The sequence below is a fragment of the Oncorhynchus mykiss genome, chromosome 26 (assembly GCF_057628025.1).
Source record: "Oncorhynchus mykiss isolate SJ-2025 chromosome 26, ASM5762802v1, whole genome shotgun sequence".
In the NCBI taxonomy this organism is placed as follows: Eukaryota; Metazoa; Chordata; class Actinopteri; order Salmoniformes; family Salmonidae; genus Oncorhynchus; species Oncorhynchus mykiss.
Genome location: NC_143047.1, coordinates 7,382,301 through 7,401,170, shown reverse-complemented (window position 1 = coordinate 7,401,170; position 18,870 = coordinate 7,382,301). Strand labels below are relative to the sequence as shown.

Genomic DNA, 18,870 nt, shown 5'->3' with positions numbered 1-18,870 from the left:
TATGTTTTCGGCCTAGTATGGTTCTCAATCAGAGGCAGGTGTCATTAGTTGTCTCTGATTGAGAATCATACTTAGGTAGCCTGGGTTTCACTGTGTGTTTGTGGGTGATTGTTCCTGTCACTGTGTTTGGTGTCACAGGATAGGACTGTTTTGCGTTTTCACATTTCTTGTTTTTGTTAGTTTGTTCATGTGTAGCGATTTATTAAAACATGAATAACCACCACGCTGCGCTTTGGTCCGCTTCTCTTCCTCCTACAGACGAACGCCCTTACAGAATCACCCACCGCAACAGGACCAAGCGGCGTGGTAACGGGCAACAGCGGCACAAGGAGGAATGGACTTGGGATGATGTGTTGGACGGCAAGGGTTGCTACACATGGGAGGAGATCCTGGCGGGAAAGGATCGCCTTCCATGGGAACAGGTGGAGGCAGCGAGGAGAGCAGAGGCAGCCGGAGAGAGGAGCCGGCGATATGAGGGAACACGGTTGGCAAGGAAGCCCGGGAGTCAGCCCCAAAAATTTCTTGGGGGGGGGGCTAACAGGGAGTATGGCTACGCCAGGTAGGAGACCTGAGCCAACTTCCTGTGGTTACCGGGGGGCTAGAGAGACCGGGCAGGCACCGTGTTATGCTGTGGAGCGCACGGTGTCCCCAGTGCGGGTGCACAGCCCGGTGCGGTACATTCCAGCTCCGCGTATCGGCCGGGCTAGAGTGGGCATCGAGCCAAGTGCCATGAAGCCGGCTCTACGCATCTGGTCTCCAGTGCGTCTCCTTGGGCCGGCTTACATGGCACCAGCCTTGCGCACGGTGTCCCCGGTTCGCCTGCATAGCCCAGTGCGGGCTATTCCACCTCGCCGCACTGGCAGGGCGACCGGGACCATCCAACCGGGTAAGGTTGGGCAGGCTCGGTGCTCAAGAGCTCCAGTGCGCCTGCACGGCCCGGTCTATCCGTCACCACCTCCACGCACCAGCCCTCCGGTGGCAGCTCCCCGTACCAGGCTGTCTCTCCGGCCCATCCTTGCAGGGGCTCTCTCCTCTCCAGCGCTGCCGGAGCCTCCCGCCTGTCCGGCGCCTCTGCCGGAGCCTCCCGCCTGTCCGGCGCCTCTGCCGGAGCCTCCCGCCTGTCCGGCGCCTCTGCCGGAGCCTCCCGCCTGTCCGGCGCCTCTGCCGGAGCCTCCCGCCTGTCCGGCGCCGCTGCCGGAGCCTCCCGCCTGTCCGGCGCCGCTGCCGGAGCCTCCCGCCTGTCCGGCGCCGGAGCCTCCCGCCTGTCCGGCGCCGCTGCCGGAGCCTCCCGCCTGTCCGGCGCCGGAGCCTCCCGCCTGTCCGGCGCCGCTGCCGGAGCCTCCCGCCTGTCCGGCGCTACCAGCGCCTTCCTTTTCTCCAGCGTTGCCGGAGCTTCCCGTCTGCCCAGCGCCAGCTGAGCTTCCCGTCTGCCCAGCGCCATCGGAGCTTCCCGTCTGCCCAGCGCCATCTGAGCTTCCCGTCTGCCCAGCGCCATCTGAGCTTCCCGTCTGCCCAGCGCCATCTGAGCTTCCCGTCTGCCCAGCGCCATCTGAGCTTCCCGTCTGCCCAGCGCCATCTGAGCTTCCCGTCTGCCCAGCGCCATCTGAGCTTCCCGTCTGCCCAGCGCCATCTGAGCTTCCCGTCTGCCCAGCGCCGCCAGTGCCGCCCGTCTGCCCAGCGCCGCCAGTGCCGCCCGTCTGCCCAGCGCCGCCAGCGCCGCCCGTCTGCCCAACGCCGCCAGCGCCGCCCGTCTGCCCAGCGCCGCCAGCGCCACCCGTCTGCCAGGAGCCGCCAATGCCGCCCGTCAGCCAGGAGCCGCCAGTGCCGCCCGTCAGCCAGGGGCCGCCAGTGCCGCCAGTCGGCCAGGGGCCGCCAGTGCCGCCAGTCAGCCAGGGGCCGCCAGTGCCGCCCGTCAGCCAGGGGCCGCCAGTGCCGCCAGTCAGCCAGGGGCCGCCAGTGCCGCCCGTCAGCCAGGGGCCGCCAGTGCCGCCCGTCAGCCAGGGGCCGCCAGTGCCGCCCGTCAGCCAGGGGCCGCCAGTGCCGCCAGTCAGCCAGGGGCCGCCAGTGCCGCCAGTCAGCCAGGGGCCGCCAGTGCCGCCAGTCAGCCAGGGGCCGCCAGTGCCGCCAGTCAGCCAAGGGCCGCCAGTGCCGCCAGTCAGCCAGGGGCCGCCTGTGCCGCCAGTCAGCCAGGGGCCGCCCGAGCAGCTGTCCCTCTGTCCCGAGCAGCTGTCCCTCTGTCCCGAGCAGCTGTCCCTCTGTCCCGAGCAGCTGCCCCTCTGTCCCGAGCAGCTGCCGCCCCTCTGTCCCGAGCAGCTGCCGCCCCTCTGTCCAGAGCTGCTATCGCCCCTCTGTCCCGAGCTGCTATCGCCCCTCTGTCCCGAGCAGTTGTCCCTCTGTCCCGAGCAGTTGTCCCTCTGTCCCGAGCAGCTGCTTCACCTCTGTCCCGAGCTGCCCCTCTGTCCCGAGCAGCCCCTCTGTCCAGTGGGGTCATTGAGAGGGGTGGTCATGGTGAGTAAGCCAGGGAGGCGGACAATAAGGCGGACTAAGACAATGGTGAAGTGGGGTCCGCGTCCCGCGCCAGAGCCGCCACCGCGGACAGACGCCCACCCAGACCCTCCCCTATAGGTCAAGGTTTTGCGGCCGGAGTCCGCACCTTTGGGGGGGGGTACTGTCACGTTCTGACCTCTATTTCTGTTGTTTTGTATTTATTTAGTATGGTCAGGGCGTGAGTTGGGTGGGCAGTCTATGTTTGTTTTTCTATGTTTTGGGGCATTTCTATGTTTTCGGCCTAGTATGGTTCTCAATCAGAGGCAGGTGTCATTAGTTGTCTCTGATTGAGAATCATACTTAGGTAGCCTGGGTTTCACTGTGTGTTTGTGGGTGATTGTTCCTGTCACTGTGTTTGGTGTCACAGGATAGGACTGTTTTGCGTTTTCACATTTCTTGTTTTTGTTAGTTTGTTCATGTGTAGCGATTTATTAAAACATGAATAACCACCACGCTGCGCTTTGGTCCGCTTCTCTTCCTCCTACAGACGAACGCCCTTACAATAGTCCTCTGCATATGCTCCCCCACATTTCCTAACAGAGTGACTGGTCGAAACACACCATGTTTGTTTCGCAGTACTGGTCTGATAGAATCCAGCCCTAATTATGTTCACTTCAGTTAGCGAGTGTTTGCAATTTAGCTCGCTTCAAAAAAATATATAGCAAAATAGACGGACTCAAAGGAGTCCGAAAAAAGTTACTCACAGAAGACAATCAAATACACTTCCCACTGGGCAAAAAAACAGGTTGAATTAAAGTGTGTGTCCCCCCCCCCAAAAAAAGAAAAGTTAATGTGATGATGTTCAATCTTTGAAAAAAAGTCATCAACATAAGGGATTTAAAAAAACAAACAAAATATGTAACTTTTAACCTAAATCCAATGACATGGTGATTTTTTTTGTTAATTTCCCATTGAATTTCCCGTCGAACCAAATGTAAATCAAAACTAGACGTTGAACTGACGTCTGTGCCAAGTGGGTTGGATGTTTAGTTAATGTCCTAAAATGTTAATTGAAACACTGAAGTTAAGTAGCAAAGAAATTGAGACTAGTTAACAGTGGCGGTATATTCTTACGAATTCTTTCAGGGACAAAAGCCTGTGAGAACATAATTATCATAATTACTGTTGGTGGAGTTAGTGGAGGACTGTTTGCATGGAGAAAGAGGATGCTAATTAGTAGACTCACACAGAACCGTAATACTAATAATAATAATAATAAACAATAGGAAAACAATCAAATAGAAAGAACAGTAATATAGAGAGATAAGCACTCCAACAGATTGTGGGCCACTCCTCCACACATCTTTTCCAATAAACATATAGTACCATTTCAGTCATGTCTTTACCCGTAAAAAAAAAAATGATGCACGTACGTCGCTTTGGATAAAAGCATCTGCTAAATGGTATACATTTTTATGTGATATAAAAGAGTACGATTCAGTTTGAAATAATACAAAAAAAAGTGGTGAGTCCAACATTGATCTTCCCTCTTTGCACGGCAGGTCTATAGCTTGTGAGATAACTCATATCTTCACAGCCTGAGTTGCGTTAAAAAACCCTATTGCTCAGAACCTGAAGCAAGGATATGCATATTCTTGATACCATTTGAAAGGAAACACTTTGAAGTTTGTGGAAATGTGACATTAATGTAGGAGAATATAACACATTAGATCTGGTAAAAGATCAACTCAGCAAAAAAAGAAACGTCCCCTTTTCAGGACCCTGTCTTTCAAAGATAATTCGTAAAAAATCCAAATAACTTCACAGATCTTCATTGTAAAGGGTTTTAACACTGTTTCCCATGCTTGTTCAATTAACCACAAACTATGAATGAACATGCACCTGAGGAAAGGTCGTTAAGACACTAACAGCTTACAGACGGTAGGCAATTAAGGTCACAGTTATGAAAACGTAGGCCTCTTTAGTGTCCTTTCTACTGATTCTAAAAAACACCAAAAGAAAGATGCCCAGGGTCCCTGCTCATCTGCTTGAACATGCCTTAGGCATGCTGCAAGGAGGCAGATGTGGCCAGGGCAATAAAGTGCAATGTCCATACTGTGAGACACCTAATACCCTGACTACAGCGACGCGAGCGGTGAAAAATAAATGTAGAAATATATATTATTCAATTATTGCCCCCACACGGCTCGCGCGCGCCAACGAGCGTCTGCGTTGCCAAAGGTTCAAATGGAAGTCAGTTCTGTTTGTGACGCAAATCATGCTGCAAGTCCTGCCTCTCTCATCTCCTCATTGGTTTATAGGAGCCGGTACCCACGTGCCATTTCCTCATTGGTTATACCCACGTGGGTGACTGAAAGACGAACGAGGTCTGTGGCGGTGATGCACCTAATTTATGAAAGTTGCCAATCGCAATATAAAGTCCAGAGAAGAAAAAGCCTGGAAGGAGGAGAGATGCCTAGAAATGATTCAGTTAACTGTTTTATGTGTGGATTAATTGTCAAAGTGTGCATTTCAGGTAAAATAACAACTCAATGTGTATATCTCAGGACAAATTAGCTAGCAACAGCAAGCTAGCTAAATAGGACAAATTAGCTAGCAAGTGCAAGCTAGCTAGCTAATTTGCCAAAAAATGTTAAATGCTTTTCGACCTGTTCCCAAATGAATGTAATTGGTTCAGAGTTTGTTTTGATATTTTAACCTGCGTGACGTGAACGCGTTTGGTGTGGGGGGACAAAATCCATTTATGCACGATGGCGCACATGCGCAGTCGGTTTGGGTTCCGTGTAAGACAGCGCTACAGGGAGACAAGATGGACAACTGATCGTCCTCGCAGTGGCAGGCCACGTGTAACAACACCTGCACAGGATCGGTACATCCGAACATCACACCTGCGGGACAGATACAGGATGGCAACAACAACTGCCCGAATTACACCAGGAACGCACAATCCCTTCATCAGTGCTCAGACTGTCCGCAATAGGCTGAGAAAGGCTGGACTGAGGGCTTGTAGGCCTGTTGTAAGGCAGGTCCTCACCAGACATCACCGGCAACGTCGCCTATGGGCAGAAACCCACCATCACTGGACGAGACAGGGCTGGCAAAAAGTGCTCTTCGCTGACGAGTCGCGGATTTGTCTCACCAGGGGTAATGGTCAGATTCGCGTTTATCGTCGAAGGAATGAGCGTTACACCGAGGCCTGTACTCTGGAGCGGGATCGATATGGAGGTGGAGGGTCCGTCATGGTCTGAGGCATTGTGTCACAGCATCATAGGACTGAGCTTGTTGTCATTGCAGACAATCTCAATGCTGTGCGTAACAGGGAAGACATCCTCCTCCCTCATGTGGTACCCTTCCTGCAGGCTCATCCTGACATGACCCTCCAGCATGACAATGCCACCAGCCATACTGCTCGTTCTGTGTGTGATTTCCTGCAAGACAGGAATGTCATTCTTCTGCCATGGCCAGCGAAGAGCCCGGATCTCAATCCCATTGAGAACGTCTGGGACCTGTTGGACTGGAGGGTGAGGGCTAGGGCCATTCCCCCCCAGAAATGTCCGGGAACTTGCGGAGTGGAAGAGTGGGGTAACATCTCACAGCAAGAACTGGAAAATCTGGTACAGTCCATGAGGAGGAGATGCACTGCAGGACATAATGCAGCTGGTGGCCACACCAGATACTGACTGTTACTTTTGATTTTGACCCCCCTTTGTTCAGGGACACATTATTAAATTTCTGTTAGTCACATGCCTTTGGAACTTGTTCAGTTTATGTCTCAGTTGTTGAATCTTGTTATGTTCATATAAATATTTACACATATTAAGTTTGCTGAAAAGAAATGCAGTTGACAGGGAGAGGACATTTCTTTTTTTGCTGAGTTTACAAAGGAAAAAAAACATGTTTTTTTGTTGTTTTTTTGTCTATCATCCTTGAAATGCAAGAGAAAGGCCAAAATGTCATTTCAGGTTAGGCGCAATTTAGATTTTGGCAACTAGATGGCAGCAGTGTATGTGCACAGTTTAAGACTGATCCAATGAACCATTGCATTTATGTTCAAAATGTTGTATCAAGACTGCCCAAATGTGCCTAATTGGTTTATTAATACATTTTCAAGTTCATAACTGTGCACTCTCCTCAAACAATAGCATGGTATTATTTCACTGCAATAGATACTGTAAATTGGACAGTGCAGTTAGATTAACAAGAATTTAAGCTTTCTGCCCATATCAGATATGTCTATGTCCTGGGAAATGTTCTTGTTACTTAAAACCACAGTTGAGCTAACGTAGGCTAATGTGATAAGCATGAGGTTGTAAGTAACAAGAACATTTCCCAGGACATAGCTGTCCAACATGACTCCAAACCAAAGATGTCAAACAGTAGGCCTACACAACAGTGGTGGCTGGGAGAAGTGGGGAGGATGGACAACTTATTTAATCGGCAGATAATTTGCTACAACAGAATGTTGATAGTCATAATACGTAATACATCCCAATTGGCTTATTTGTCTCAGGTCGGTCTATTTTTTTCCCCCGTTTTTCTGCATATCTATCTGACTTATGCTAATGTTCTGGTGACTGGTGAAAAGAAATAGCAGGAAAGAAAACTGGAGCACATATGGAAATGAAAGGAGGTGAGAAAAGAGGGGGAGTGTAGAGTAGAACACCTATTTATGTTTTGGGGAATGAGATCGACAGAGGGTAATTGTGGGACGAGGGAACCAACTCCAGTAGTTGATGTAATGATAAAAAGGGCCAAACACTAAATAACTACCAAACACACAATCCCTCAGACTAGTTCATTCACACACACTACCATGATGTTTCTTGACAATGTTTAGATGAGGTGAGACACACTTCTGTTTGACTATCTTTCCCACTGGTGGTCAATTTAAACCCTGCACGCTCACAGAAACGTTACACTATATCCCGACAGTGTCAAACCTGCTGATGCAGTAAGTCCTTTGTGGCCTCATTCAGCTTTTAAATCAAAGTAGCCATAACACCACTGTCACGCAGGAAGTAAACAATGCCAGAGTGAGCACAAAATATACGTGTCTGTTTCATAAATAACGTCCCCTGCCTCCTTCTCCAAGCATAGGAACGCTTGACAGCCGGCATGTCATTATCCCTAATTGCATCTTCACTCTCTCCAAAGACACCAGGAAGAATAATTCAACTGCACAAAAAACAATGAGAGTCAGTCAACTACTGCAGATTAACAATATCGAATCAGGCTAATCTATTAAATGTTCAGAAAACAATTGAGAACACATATACTGTAAGACAGACAGACAGACAGACAGACAGACAGACAGAGACAGAGAGAGAGACAGAGAGACAGACAGAGAAGGAGAGGGAGGTACTGAGAAGGAGAGAGAGGTACTGAGAAGGAGAGAGAGGTACTGCGAAGGAGAGAGAGGGAGAGCAGTACTGAGAAGGAGAGAGGGAGAGAGAGGTACTGAGAAGGAGAGAGAGAGAGAGGGAGAGAGAGGTACTGAGGAGAGAGAGAGAGGTACTGAGAAGGGGAGAGAGAGAGAGAGGTACTGAGAAGGGGAGAGAGAGGTACTGCGAAGGAGAGAGAGGTACTGCGAAGGAGAGAGAGGTACTGCGAAGGAGAGAGAGGTACTGCGAAGGAGAGAGAGGGAGAGCAGTACTGAGAAGGAGAGAGGGAGAGAGAGGTACTGAGAAGGAGAGAGAGAGAGAGGGAGAGAGAGGTACTGAGGAGAGAGAGAGAGGTACTGAGAAGGGGAGAGAGAGAGAGAGGTACTGAGAAGGGGAGAGAGAGGTACTGAGAAGGAGAGAGAGAGAGCAGGAGAGGTACTGAGAGTAAGAGGTAGACAGAGAGAGCAGGAGAGGTACTGAGAGTAAGAGGTAGACAGAGAGAGCAGGAGAGGTACTGAGAGTAAGAGGTAGATAGAGAGAGAGTCCGAGTAGGAGAGAGAGACTTTGCCCTGGGACTCTGATCAGGCTCACTATTTTTTCAAAAACAGAGGGAATACTTGATCTAGGAAAATCTATGGCTGTGTGAACCGTGTCGCAAACTTTACCCAGAACGTATTTTCGAAAGAAAGCTCCAGCTTTCAGCTTCAGCATCAACACACTCTTCCCGATTTCCAACAGATTTGTTGCCATGGCAACTAAACCCCGAGCTGAGCAAGTAAAACAGCACCTTGTGAACTTCTCAATGAGGGAGCGAGTCACTGTGGACTGTGGTGTGGGGGACCATGCATGCTAATGATATAATGGAGGACCTTGTTAGGGGTGAAACTAATAGAAGCAAACACATTTACAGAAGTTTCCATTTGGTTGATTTGATTTGTTGCATTTAGTGTACTTCCTTGTTCCAACCATGGATCTATATTTGCCTCAATGAAGACAGCAAATCACCATCGAGCAACTCTTCGCAAGATGAAACACGCATTCATGACGGGTGATCTGCATGTACCCTACATAGAGTCCGGTGTGGCTCAGACGGAAAAGCGCGGCACTTGCTGAGTTGTGATCGTCGGTTTGATTCCCACTGAGGCCACCCATATGAAAATGTAGACATTAAGTCTATAAGTCACTTTGGATAAAAGTGTCTGGTAATTGGCATATGCTGTATTTCACTTTCAATACATTTGCAAATAATGTCTAAAAACATGTTTTCACATTGTCATTAATGGGATTCTGTGTATAGATAGATGAGGAAAAAAAGCTATTTGATAAATTTTGTATTGAGGCTGTAAAACAACAACGTGGAATAAGTCTAGGGGTGTGAATACTTTCTGAAGGCACTGTATACCTCACATGCGACCTACGAGCTGACAAGGTAAAAAAAAAAATGACGTTTTGCCTCTGAACAAGGCAGTTAACCAACTATTCCTAGGCCGTCATTGTCAATAAGTATTTGTTCTTAACTGACTTGCCCAGTTAAATAAAGGTCTAATAAAACATTTTAAATGATAAGACTATGTCATGTGTATGTCAACAAAGTCTATTAAACTGAATAGCTGACCAAATTTAACATTCTAGAAAAAACGTGTGCAATTAAGTATTATGCATTTAGCTGGCTAAGATCAAGGAATGGTCATGAGAAACGAATATCAAAGCAAGTATTTTAACTTTGCAAAAATTAATGGCTGTCATGTGCCATTTACTGAGGAGTGGCTTCCGTCTGGCCATTCTACCATAAAGGCATTATTGGTGGAGTGCTGCAGAGGTGGTTGTCCTTCTGGAAGGTTCTCCCATCTGCACAGAGGAACTCTGGAGCTCTGTCAGAGTGACCATCGGGTTCTTGGTCACCTCCCTGAGGTGTCAATTGTGGGACCATATGTGTGTGCCTTTCCAAATCATGTCCAATCAATTGAATTTACCACAGGTGGACTCCAATCATGTTGTAGAAACATCTTAAGGATGATCAACAGAAATAGATGCACCTGAGCTCAATTTTGAGTCTAATAGCAAAAGGTCTGAATGCTTATGTAAATAAGGTATTTATTTTTTATAAATTTGAAAAAATGGATAAAAACCTGTTTTCGCTTTGTCATTATGGGGTACAGTGTGTAGATCGATGAGTTTTTTTAAAAAAATTAATCGATTTTAGAATAAGGCTGTAACGTAACAACATGTGGAAAAAGTCAAGGGGTCTGAATACTTATCAAATGCACTGTAGATCCTAAGGTTAACTGACAAGACAAAGCATGAACAAAGAGATGCCCACTAGGCCAGAGGCCTAGGTAATTAGAATTGATCATACAACCTTCCTCCGTGGACTAGATATAGTATAAGAGACCGAACAAAGGTGTTTAATTCCATTGGTAACATCTGAAGGCCAATCAAACGATACTAAGTATACAGTAACCTGAACACCCAGGCCCAATCTCCACAGAGTGTCACAGCATATAAAGGCTTGTGTGGCGGGATGAGACCAACGTAAATAAGTCAGAATTCCCGAGAAGACAATAAAATCCCTTTGTATAGAGTCATTTAGAGTTCCACCGGGTACAGATACAAGTTACCATAGAGATCCTACATCCATATAGGACGGCATAAAGGTTATCCTCAGAGGACAAGTTTAGATAGATACCAGACATGGCTGCTGTAGAATTATTATATCACATTAAAATCGGTCCTCTGGATACTGTAGAGAGAGATATATATTTTGGCCCCTTAGAGGGGGGAAGGGCTGACTGATCCTTGGGAATTGTCCGTTGTGTCTTCCTTGTGCGCCTGGGCCATTTGGAATTCAGCACCAGATGACAGACAGCACATACTGTATCTCATTTACATAAGTATTCACACCCCTTCGCTATGGCACTCCAAATTGAGCTCAGGTGCATCCAATTTCCTTTGATCATCCTTGAGATGTCACTACATCTTGCTAGGAGTCCACTTGTGGCCAATTCAATTGTTTGGACATGATTTAGTAAGAAACACCTGTCTATAGGGTCCCACAGTTGACAGAGCATGTCAGAGCAGAAACTATACCACGAAGTCCAAGGAACTGTCCGTAGATCTCTGAGATGAGACATATATCTGGGGAAGGGTATAAAACAATGTATAGTGTTGAAAGTTTCCAAGAGCACAGGGGTCTCCATCATTGGGAAATTTTAAAAGTATGGTTCTACCCAGACTCTGACTAGAGCTGGCCATCCAACCAAACTGACCAACCAGGCAAGAAGGACCTTGGTCAGGGAGGTGACCAAGAACCTAATGGTCACTCTGCCAGAACAACAGAGTTCCTTGGCTGAGATGGAGAATCTGCCAGACAGAGAACAGTCTCTACAGCACTTCACCAATCTGGGCTTTATGGGAGAGTGGCCATACGGAAGCCACTCCTGAGAAACAGGCACATGACAGCATACCTGGAGTTTTCAAAAAGGCCAGTGAAATCCTCTGAGAGCATAAGGCAAAATAATCTGTGGTCTGATAAGACAAAAATGTAACTCTTTGGCCTGAATGCAAAGTGCTCTGTCTGGAGAAAACCCGTCTAACAGCGTCCCTACCGTGAAGCATGGTGGTGGCAGCATCATGCTATGGGGATGCTTTTCAGCGGCAGGGACTGTGAGACTGGTAAGGATAGAGGGAACAATGAATGGTGCCAAATACAGGCAAATTATTGATAAGAACCTGCTTCAGAGTGCAAACGACCTTAGATTGGGGCAAAGATTTGTGTTCCAACAGGACAATGACCCCAAGTATACAGCCAAAGCAATGCTGGAATGACTTCAAAACAAGAATGTGAAATCCTTGATTGGCCCAGCCAAAGCCCAGACTTGAAACCCATTGAAAATCTGTGGAAAGACTTGAAGATTGCTGTTCACCGCAGCTCCCCACTTAATTTAACAGATCTTAAGAAAATCTGCATGGAAATATGGGAGAAAATCCCCCAATCTAGATGTGCAAGTCTGATACAGACATTCCCATAATGACTCAAAGCTGTAATCGCCTGGCCTCCCGGGTGGCGCAGAGACTCTGGGTTCGCATCCAGGCTCTGTTGCAACCGGCCGCGACCGGGATGTCCCTGGTGCGACGCACAATTGGCCCAGCGTCGTCCGGGTTAGGGAGGGCTTGGCCGGTAGGGATATTCTTGACTCATCGCGCACCAGCGACTCCTGTGGCGGGCCGGGCGCAGTGCACGCTAACCAAGGTTGCCAGGTGCACGGTGTTTCCTCCGACACATTGGTGTGGCTGGCTTCCGGGTTGGATGCGCACTGTGTTAAGAAGCAGTGCGGCTAGGTTGGGTTGTGTATCGGAGGACGCATGACTTTCAACTTTCGTCTCTCCCAAGCCCGTATGGGAGTTGTAGCGATGATACAAGATAGTAGCTACTAAACAATTGGATACCACGAAATTGGGGAGAAAATAAATAAATAAATAAAAAATATAAAAAAAAGCTGTAATCGCCTAAATGGTGCTTCTACAAAAAACAAATTCTGATTGGCTGGGCCTGGCTACCAAGTGGTTGGGCCTATACCCTCCCAGGCCCACCCATGGCTGCACCCCTGCCCAGTCATGTGAAATCTATAGATTAGGGCCTAATTAATTTATTTCAATTGAAATGTAACTCAGTAAAATCTTTGAAATTGTTGCATGTTGTTTTTTATATTTTTGTTCAGTATAATATGCTTAAATGCGAACGACGTGCGACAGACACTGGGAGCTAATTGAGGATATCATTACATCAAACACCCTGAACCTGAATGGATATTTGTTCAATGAGGAAGTGTCATATTAGCTGCACTGTGACACTTCAGCTGTATTTATAATACTTGCAAACTGGAGGAGAGCAGTGGGGAGGATGAGGTGAAAAGGGGAGTGGAAAATGAGTCTTTAAAAAGGACTTATTTGCAATAAATAGATAGATAATGCAGCAACCATGTCGCTAAATCTAGCACTCTGCGGCCTGCTGACTATCAAGAGCAGGCTCTTCAACAAAGTGCTTGTGGATTGTGTTGACATGCATAAGGTCCCTGGTTCAAGTCCAGCTCCTGGCTCTATCCCCCAAATTCACAACAGCGTGTTAAGCATTTTTTGTAGTGTTATAATACTTAATGTCACACAGTAAAGAGTTTTTTTGCTCATTAAAAAGGCGCTATACAATATAGCATAAGAGCATTATCACAGTATGCACCAGGAATACACAACACCACCTGATCAAACCAATCAGATCTACAAGAAAGCTCCTCAGTTAGCTGATTACACATTCATGTGTGACAGAGTTTTACCATCGGAGTATTGAGTTGTGGACTGAATGAAGCCGCCATCTTTACAAGCACTCAATCTCACTACTATGCCAGATTACGGGGTATCAAGATAAACTCTTGATACCCTGTCTAAATAGCCCCATGTAAACCATCAAAATATTAATGAGCCTTCTATTGCAAAGTGTATTCCTTTTGAGGGAACTTCCCACAGAATGTTTGGCAAAAAAACATTAATTCGTGACATTCTGGACAACAGCGTTTGAAATGCAGTAAAGAGTAAATCAATGTAGTCTCACTGAAATAAAAAATAAATATAATTGAAAACGAGTGAGAGAGCGTGAAAGAAGAGAGACTGAGCAAGAGACAGATGCTGTCATTGTTGCCCAAATGATTATTGTTGTGTAAAGGGTGTGTTGGTGAGACTGAGAGGGAGGAAGAGTGTGTGGTTGAGGCATTTGGTTTTACACTCCACTTAACGTCAGCACTCTCCCACACAATAGGAAACAAACAAAAGACACTTCAAAATAGGTCCAGCATGGCCTTGATCACATCGGCATCTGATCTCACAACCAACCTGACAAGAGGCACAATGGTACATTTTGTGAAGTGTGTGTATGCAGTACAGTGCCTGTCTAGTACTAGCACCTGTATGTACACATTTTTCCTTCCACTTAAAAGGACTTCTCTGTGCATTGTCCAGGAACACACACACACACGCACGCACGCACGCACGCACACAGGCACACACGCACACACACTTTAGCCTAGTGGTTAGAGTTTTGGGCCTGTAACCAAAAGGTTGCTGGTTCAAATCCCGAGGTGAAACATCTGTCGTTCTACTCTTGAGCAAGGCAGTTAACCCCCCACAACAAAAAGCCCCCCCGCACATCTCCAATTCAGAGGGGTTGGGTTAAAAGCAGAAGCCAAGTTTCGGTTGGACCTCGTGTGCAACTGATGATACAAAACATGTATTATTTATTATGACCTCTTTCTCCCTCTCTTTTACACACATACACACTCCTACTATACAGAGTTGGGTTGGCATGTTCACCCTCAGTGGAGCCAGTGTTTGTGATAATTATCCCGACCCGAATGTTGGCACACCAAGAGCTACAAGTCGCCCACAAAACTCTCAAGGACAAAAACAACACCAGCTGCAGGAGCATAACGTAAACACTCCCTCTACTTTCTCCACCCCCCCCCTCCCCTTTTTTTTATCGTTCCTGTTAAAAACTGATTTTCAGTTCAGGCCTTGTTAGGGAACACAACAGGAGAAAAAAAACATGGCTAAATAGAAAAGGCCAAAACTTTGGGGTATGCCTGTTCCATTTGCTCTCGGCTCATGCAAGTCAATGTAAACAGTGGGCTACAGCCAACTGAGAAGTCAGAGTTCATCAGTTCACCCGCGTTGGCCTGTTGAAGCGTGGGAGTGCATATGGAGGAGGCGGTGTCTGTGCCCTCACTACGTTTACCAAGCTCGGCGTTGTCATAACACCGACACGTTCTTAAGCATTTTGCTGCAATATACAACATCAACAACAAGAGTTACATTGATTTGAATGACAAGTCACTTTGATGGTCCTCAGTTGGTTGGTCAAAACACACAGTGCATTCGGAAAGTATTCAGACCCCTTGATATTTTGTTACATTACCGACTTATTCTAAAATTGATTAAATTGTTTTTTTCCCCCCTCATCAATCTACACACAATACCCTATAATGACAAACCAAAAAAAACAGTTTTTAGACATTTTTGTACTTCGTTGGCAATGATTACCGTATTCTAGGGTATAATTGATACAAGCTTGCCACACCTGTATGTGGGGAATATTTCCCATTCTTCTCTGCAGATCGTCTCAAGCTCTGTCAGGTTGGATGGGGAGTGTCGCTGCACAGCTATTTTCAGGTCACTCCAGAGATGTTCAATCGGGTTTCAGTCCTGGCTTGCCCACTCAGAGACCTGCCGTGAAGCGGTGTGTTGGCTGTGTGCTTAGGGTCATTGTCCTGTTGGAAGGTGAACCTTCACCCCAGTCTGAAATCCTGAGCACTCTGGAGCAGGTTTTCATCATGGATCTTTCTGTACTTTGCTCCGTTCATCTTTCCCTCAATTCTGTCTAGTCTCTCAGTCCCTGCAGCTGAAAAACATCCCCACAGCATGATGCTGCCACCTCTACGCTTCACCGTAGGGATGGTGCCAGGTTTCCTCCAAACGTGACGCTTGGCATTCCAAGCGGGCTGTCATGTGCCTTTTACTGAGGAGTGGCTTCAGTCTGGTCAACATAAAGGCCTGATTGGTGGAGTGCTGCAGAGATGGTTGTTCTACTGGAAGGTTCTCCCATCTCCACAGAGGAACTCTGGAGCTCTGTCAGAGTGACCATCGAGTTCTTGGTCAACTCCCTGACCAAGGCCCTTCTCCCCCGATTGCTCAGTTTGACAGATGGCCAACTCTAGAACGCGTCTTGGTGGTTCCAAACTTCTTCCATTTAAAAATGATGGAGGCCACTGTGTTCTTCGGGACCTTCAATGCTGCAGAAATGTTTTGGTAGCCTTCCCCAGATTTGTGCATTGACAAAATCCTGTCTCAGAGCTCTATGGACAATTCCTTCGACCTCATGGCTTGGTTTTTGCTCTGACATGCACTGTCGACTGTGGGACCTTATATAGACAGGTGTGTGTCTTTCCAAATCATGTCCAATCAATTGAATTTACCACAGGTGGACTCCAATCAAGTTGTAGGAACATCTCAAGGATGATTAATGGAAACAGGATGCACCTGACCTCAATTTAGAGTCTCATAGCAAATGGTCTGAATACTTATGTAAATAAGGTATTTAAAATTTTAAAAAATTATATACATTTGAAAACGTTTCTAGAAATCTGTTTTCACTTTGTCATTATGGGGTACAGTGGGTAGATTGATGAGGACATTTAAAAAAAAAATATATATATTAGAATAAGGCTGTAACGTAACAAGATGTGGAAAAAGTCAAGGGTTCTGAATACTTTCCGAATACACTGTAGAGAATTGAAGTTAACACATTTGTAATAGAAAAAAATCCAAAGTTCCTATACCAGCCTGTAAGACCACATAAAGTATTCTTATCCTATAATGAAATTGTACTGTAGGGCTGATCAGTCTGGCTTTATCTGTGGGTATGAGTTGGGCAGTCAGTGGGGCTCAATGTTCCTCTTCCAAAAGAAGGAAAGCCAATACAAGGGAGGTGACAGCTCCAGGAATACTTGGAATTCTGAAATGTTATTCTCTAGGGAAAGTTTATTTCTGTATTTTATCCTGAACCAGGGGAAAGTTTCTCACTGACACCCATTATTGTTCCTCACTCCACAGCTACCCACTGTATATTATAGTCTCATTATTGTGCTTTTTTTTTTTTGCTAAATATTTTCTTAAAACTGCACTGTTGGTTAAGGGCTTGTAAGTAAGCATTTTACTGTAAGGTCTACACTTGTTGTATACAGCACATGTGACTAATAACATGTGATTTGATTTTGATTTGAAAAAAACAAAACCTGAGATAAATTTGAATCATCACGTGGTTGCTATGGGATTGGATAAATATTGATTTAGTAAATTAGTAGCCCTAAGTAGCCTATGTGAAGGAAAGATACCACTATAATGCTAACTCTCCTAAGGGATATTGGTGTGGTTTTTGAAGATGTTGCCATGGTGATAAGAAATTGCTTGTTGCCATGACCATGTATCCAAAACACTTCCCAAAAAGTATTAAAGTTGCAGTCATAATAATAAATAGTTATTATCTGTGTGTGTGTGTCAGAAAATATAAAATTAACATAGTTTGCCCAGCACATTAGCATCAATTAGTATGTTAGCTAGGTCTGTAATCTGGGAATTGGCTGAAAATAGCAATATTGCCAGGGAAATGTAGGCTTACCTCTATCTTTTCTCGTCAATAATGGTCCTCCCTATAGGATACTCGGTGAGTAGCCTAACTTTCAGTCTCTCTCTCTCCCTCTCTCTAGTTGTCTCTCTTGTGCGTGAGGTTCCCGTTGTAAAACTAGAACCGCTTTAAAATATATCAGTACTGTAGAAATAGTAGCCTACACATTTGAATTCCCGTTGGGCGAACACGTTTCTGGAACTCCGCAATAGTGATAGGCTATATTTCAATCAGTTTACATTGAGCTCCTTCTCCAGTACAGAAGGTGGCGGTAACACCATTTCTGTTTCCCTGTTTTACTCTGTTTTACTCTAGACTCCGTTCCAGGAAGTGTTGATTGACGTCATGGTAGCAACACTAGCTGGATCACCATTAATACTTCCGGTTTTCAAATTTAGCCTCCAAAATAAAAGTACGCTGTAAACACTATGTGTATGCTATAGCATCCCATTGGTTCCTGCATTAACGCCACACCTAAGTGCACCACATTGGTTCCTGTATGAACACACCCGTACCCCTCGATCACACCGACAGGGTTTAATATTTTGGATACACCAGAAATAAATTAATTTCTGATGGAACTCTGCGTTTGCCTTGCATCATTGCTTTGCAGAGGCAGTTGCAATGCGTTCTCTGTGGTGCATACGTTGGATTTATCGAACATATGTGTCAAACTGTATGTGAACACAGAAATGGTAGCAGAAGGTGAATGTTGAACTTTTGTTGCACATATCAAGATGATGCTGTGTAGCATTTTGTGCAATAACACTGTAGGTGTGATCATGGCATACTAAAAGCCTACTGGTAAAAAAAAATCTGCAATTCATATTTTTTTTAATAATCATTATTTGCGTTGTATGATTCTCGTTTATTTACTGGTGCTGTTGTAAAGGATGCGATTTTGAAATGTCATGTTTATGAAAAGTCTTACTGTATATTTGTTGTATTGCACAAACAAATTGCACTGTACAGGAAAAACAATAGATTCTGTGTCTATAAAACTCAGGTCCAGTCTACTCACTAGAGTCCCTAGAATACAAATCCGATGAGTTTGAACAAAAAAAACTAGGTCATAGGAAGTGTTGCTGGGCTTTTACTGTGGTCAAATGAGGTGCCTGGACAGTATATGGTACAAATATAGCACTGTACATGAAAAACTATTCTTTGTGCCGATGTAAAAAAGTGGGGTGGGGAATACTCAGTAGGGTTTGTAGAATCTATATATGGTTTCGTTTCAATAATAACGCGGAGTGTTGCTGGCCTTTTACTCCACCCATTACATTGTCCACAATGCAAAGCACCTCAGTGGTGGTTGGTGCCGTTTAAAATGAGGGAGGATGATTTATTTTATTTTTTTTACGAGCATGGCCTTATTTCTATCACAGCATATTGGATAACTGTCGTTCATTTGCACAGCTCAATGTAACATTGATAGGTTTAGTCTACTACATTTTCCCTGTACCCATCATGAGGTTGCTACAACCTAGCCCATGAATGAAAGTTTACAGCGTAGGTAGACAGGTTGAAAGAATTTTGAGTAATCAAAGTGACAGACAGTGACACATTAAATACCGCCTTGCACACTCTTGCCTGCATCTAGCTGATTTAGGGTGCAATCATTAGTCCAACAGTCATAAATGAGAGATTCTATTGGCAGTAGAGGTGCGTGGGTAAAATCACTGGGGATGTCAAGCCCCCCATATTACAACCTATGTGTTGTGATAATTGTGTTGTTTGCTCTATAACCTGTTAGTTCAT

At 45.9% G+C, this 18,870-nt stretch overlaps 1 protein-coding gene across 4 annotated transcripts in view; it reads right to left on the bottom strand.

Moving 5' to 3' along the window:
- Window positions 1-17,452, bottom strand: part of LOC110506293 (tetraspanin-4) — a 116,066-nt gene extending 98,614 nt beyond the window's left edge. Inside the window, exon 1 of one of the 4 annotated variants that reach the window (XM_021585758.3) lies at window positions 17,107-17,452. Coding sequence is in view for 1 of the 4 variants with exons in the window: in XM_090221787.1 (XP_090077913.1) it covers window positions 15,010-15,033 (24 nt within the window). In the remaining 3 variants the exon portion in view is untranslated. Of the gene's footprint in view, window positions 1-15,009; window positions 15,230-17,106 lie in introns of those variants that run through there. The other 3 variants (XM_090221789.1, XM_021585759.3, XM_090221787.1) reach the window with 3 other exon arrangements.
- Between the last annotated feature and the right edge of the window lie 1,418 nt (window positions 17,453-18,870).